Below are 1,753 nucleotides of genomic sequence, written 5' to 3'. Positions count from 1 at the left end.
GAGACCGCCTTCACACGTGTGGTCCTCCCGATGCCGATCTTTGTCCTGCCCCCCATCATCATGTCCTACCTAGAGAGGTTTGTATACGAATATGTATCTAATAATAAATATATCATTGGGGTTTTTTTTCAATTAACTAACTAAGCAAATAGACAAAGACAAAGAATGAAAATTTTCTTTTTAAAGGAGTAAATTTTAATAATTACTATTAAAAAGAAAAAAGGGTAACTGTAACAACTTGAAAGCAATGCAACACTTTTTTCAAACTTCATTGTTTCTTTATATTGCTCTCTGTCTTTACAGGGACATATTGTCTGCTTTATTCTGGTCTGAAACTATGTAAATATTAAAGAATTTGGGCGTGTACTGCACCAGAGCCCACATATGTTGTGCCTCAAGTGATACAGTATTCAGACAAACATGTAGGTCACTACAACCAGAGAAAATGCTAAAAATAAATGTAATAACATAGCTTTGAACAAAAATTAGAATTTCTGTTTCTATTGTAACATTAAATAAAAGAAGAAATCTGCAGTCTGACTCATTAAACTCATAATTGGAACTTTCACACCCACTAATTGTGCGAAATAGCTCCCCTAAATCTGCACATGATGTTTTCCGCCAGATCTAAAAATAACGCCTGGCTCTGCAGTAGTCATCTGAGATCGATCCACACAGGCTCACATTTCCTTTTATCACTGCCTTGACTTGTGTAGGCTGCGATTCCTGCAGAGCAACCGCAGATTGTTGCTGCCCATCCACAGCGTTGTGTGCCTGGTTACCTTCGCCCTCTCCCTGCCTGTGGCCATCAGTCTGTTCCCACAGATGTCTCAGGTACAGTATATCCTGTCTGATGAACTTCCTCTGCTGCTGATTCAAGGCCAGATGGCTGAGGGAGCAGCTGGGGAAAAAAAAAAAATTCAGATTACATATACACCACTTGACATGCACAGCCCGGCCCACAAGCTCGTCTTTACCTCTCATTCCAGATGTCTCTTACCACTGCTAATTAAAAGTCAAAATGATTTTCAGGGCTTAAAGACAGAGACGTGGAGCTAAATTCAGTTTCACGTGTGCTTTTGCAGATAGAGGTGTCTCGCCTTGAGCCGGAGATCGCCATGGCAACAGATTGCAAGGTGGTGACCTATAACAAGGGTTTATGATGGATGGCGTAGGAGAGGACAGGGAACGAGGATGGAAATGAGGCTGCATTGTGAATATCTGTCAGGGGGAACCTACTGTAGGTTGCCGTTCCCGCTGAAAGCAGCTGCCAGCTGCAGCCAAACGCCCTGCTGATGAGTGGTGAGACTGAGCCAAAACAGTAGAGTTGAGGGAAACTGCACAGTTGGGTGATACGACTCTTTTCATTTACATGTAACCATGTGCTCCATTGTTAATATTAGTATATTGATTTTAGCTGCTTTTAAAACAATCCAAAAGTCTTCACATCACCAGAGGAGGAGCAGGAGCTTGGAGCTTGTCCACAGGTTAGCCACTGTAAGTCAAGCCACCAATCCAACCTTTCTACATCGCGATCCGTATAAAATGAAACTATGTCCCTTGTCACTGGTTGCGTATATGTCACTGACCACATTGTGATCATTTCAAAAACAGGTTGATTTTTCTCTCTATTTTACTTTTTTTAAAGTGCAGCAGAGGGAAAATCTTCTTAAATTGTTCATTGTCAGTGTCCTGACCCACCAATTGGGAACCATTTTCCATTTTCCTAAAGCTTTAGCTCTGAAGATCTATC

At 41.5% G+C, this 1,753-nt stretch overlaps 1 protein-coding gene across 1 annotated transcript; it reads left to right on the top strand.

Annotated features, from left to right (window-relative positions):
• Positions 1–10: 10 nt before the first annotated feature.
• On the top strand, positions 11–1,747 carry LOC111667477 (sideroflexin-5-like). The gene is made up of 3 exons (XM_023423194.1): positions 11–77; positions 717–834; positions 1,086–1,747. Exons 1-3 carry the CDS (start codon positions 31–33, stop codon positions 1,161–1,163), a joined length of 243 nt encoding a protein of 80 aa, XP_023278962.1. The 5' UTR covers positions 11–30; the 3' UTR covers positions 1,164–1,747.
• Positions 1,748–1,753: the final 6 nt, after the last annotated feature.

Source organism: Seriola lalandi, unplaced genomic scaffold (genome assembly GCF_002814215.2).
Source record: "Seriola lalandi dorsalis isolate HSWRI2012SDOR001 ecotype SW California unplaced genomic scaffold, Sedor1 jcf7180002003525, whole genome shotgun sequence".
NCBI classification, from domain to species: domain Eukaryota; kingdom Metazoa; phylum Chordata; class Actinopteri; order Carangiformes; family Carangidae; genus Seriola; species Seriola lalandi.
Note: the sequence above shows the minus strand (reverse complement) of the source record. Positions and strands in the feature narration are given on the sequence as shown.

Bases quoted from the DNA above. Each gene is read 5' to 3' on its own strand.
- LOC111667477 (XM_023423194.1), top strand. From the start codon at position 31: ATGCCGATCTTTGTCCTGCCCCCCATCATCATGTCCTACCTAGAGAG. The intron at 78-716 runs GTTTGTATACGA...TGACTTGTGTAG, and splicing joins ATCATGTCCTACCTAGAGAG to GCTGCGATTCCTGCAGAGCA. The intron at 835-1,085 runs GTACAGTATATC...GTGCTTTTGCAG, and splicing joins TGTTCCCACAGATGTCTCAG to ATAGAGGTGTCTCGCCTTGA.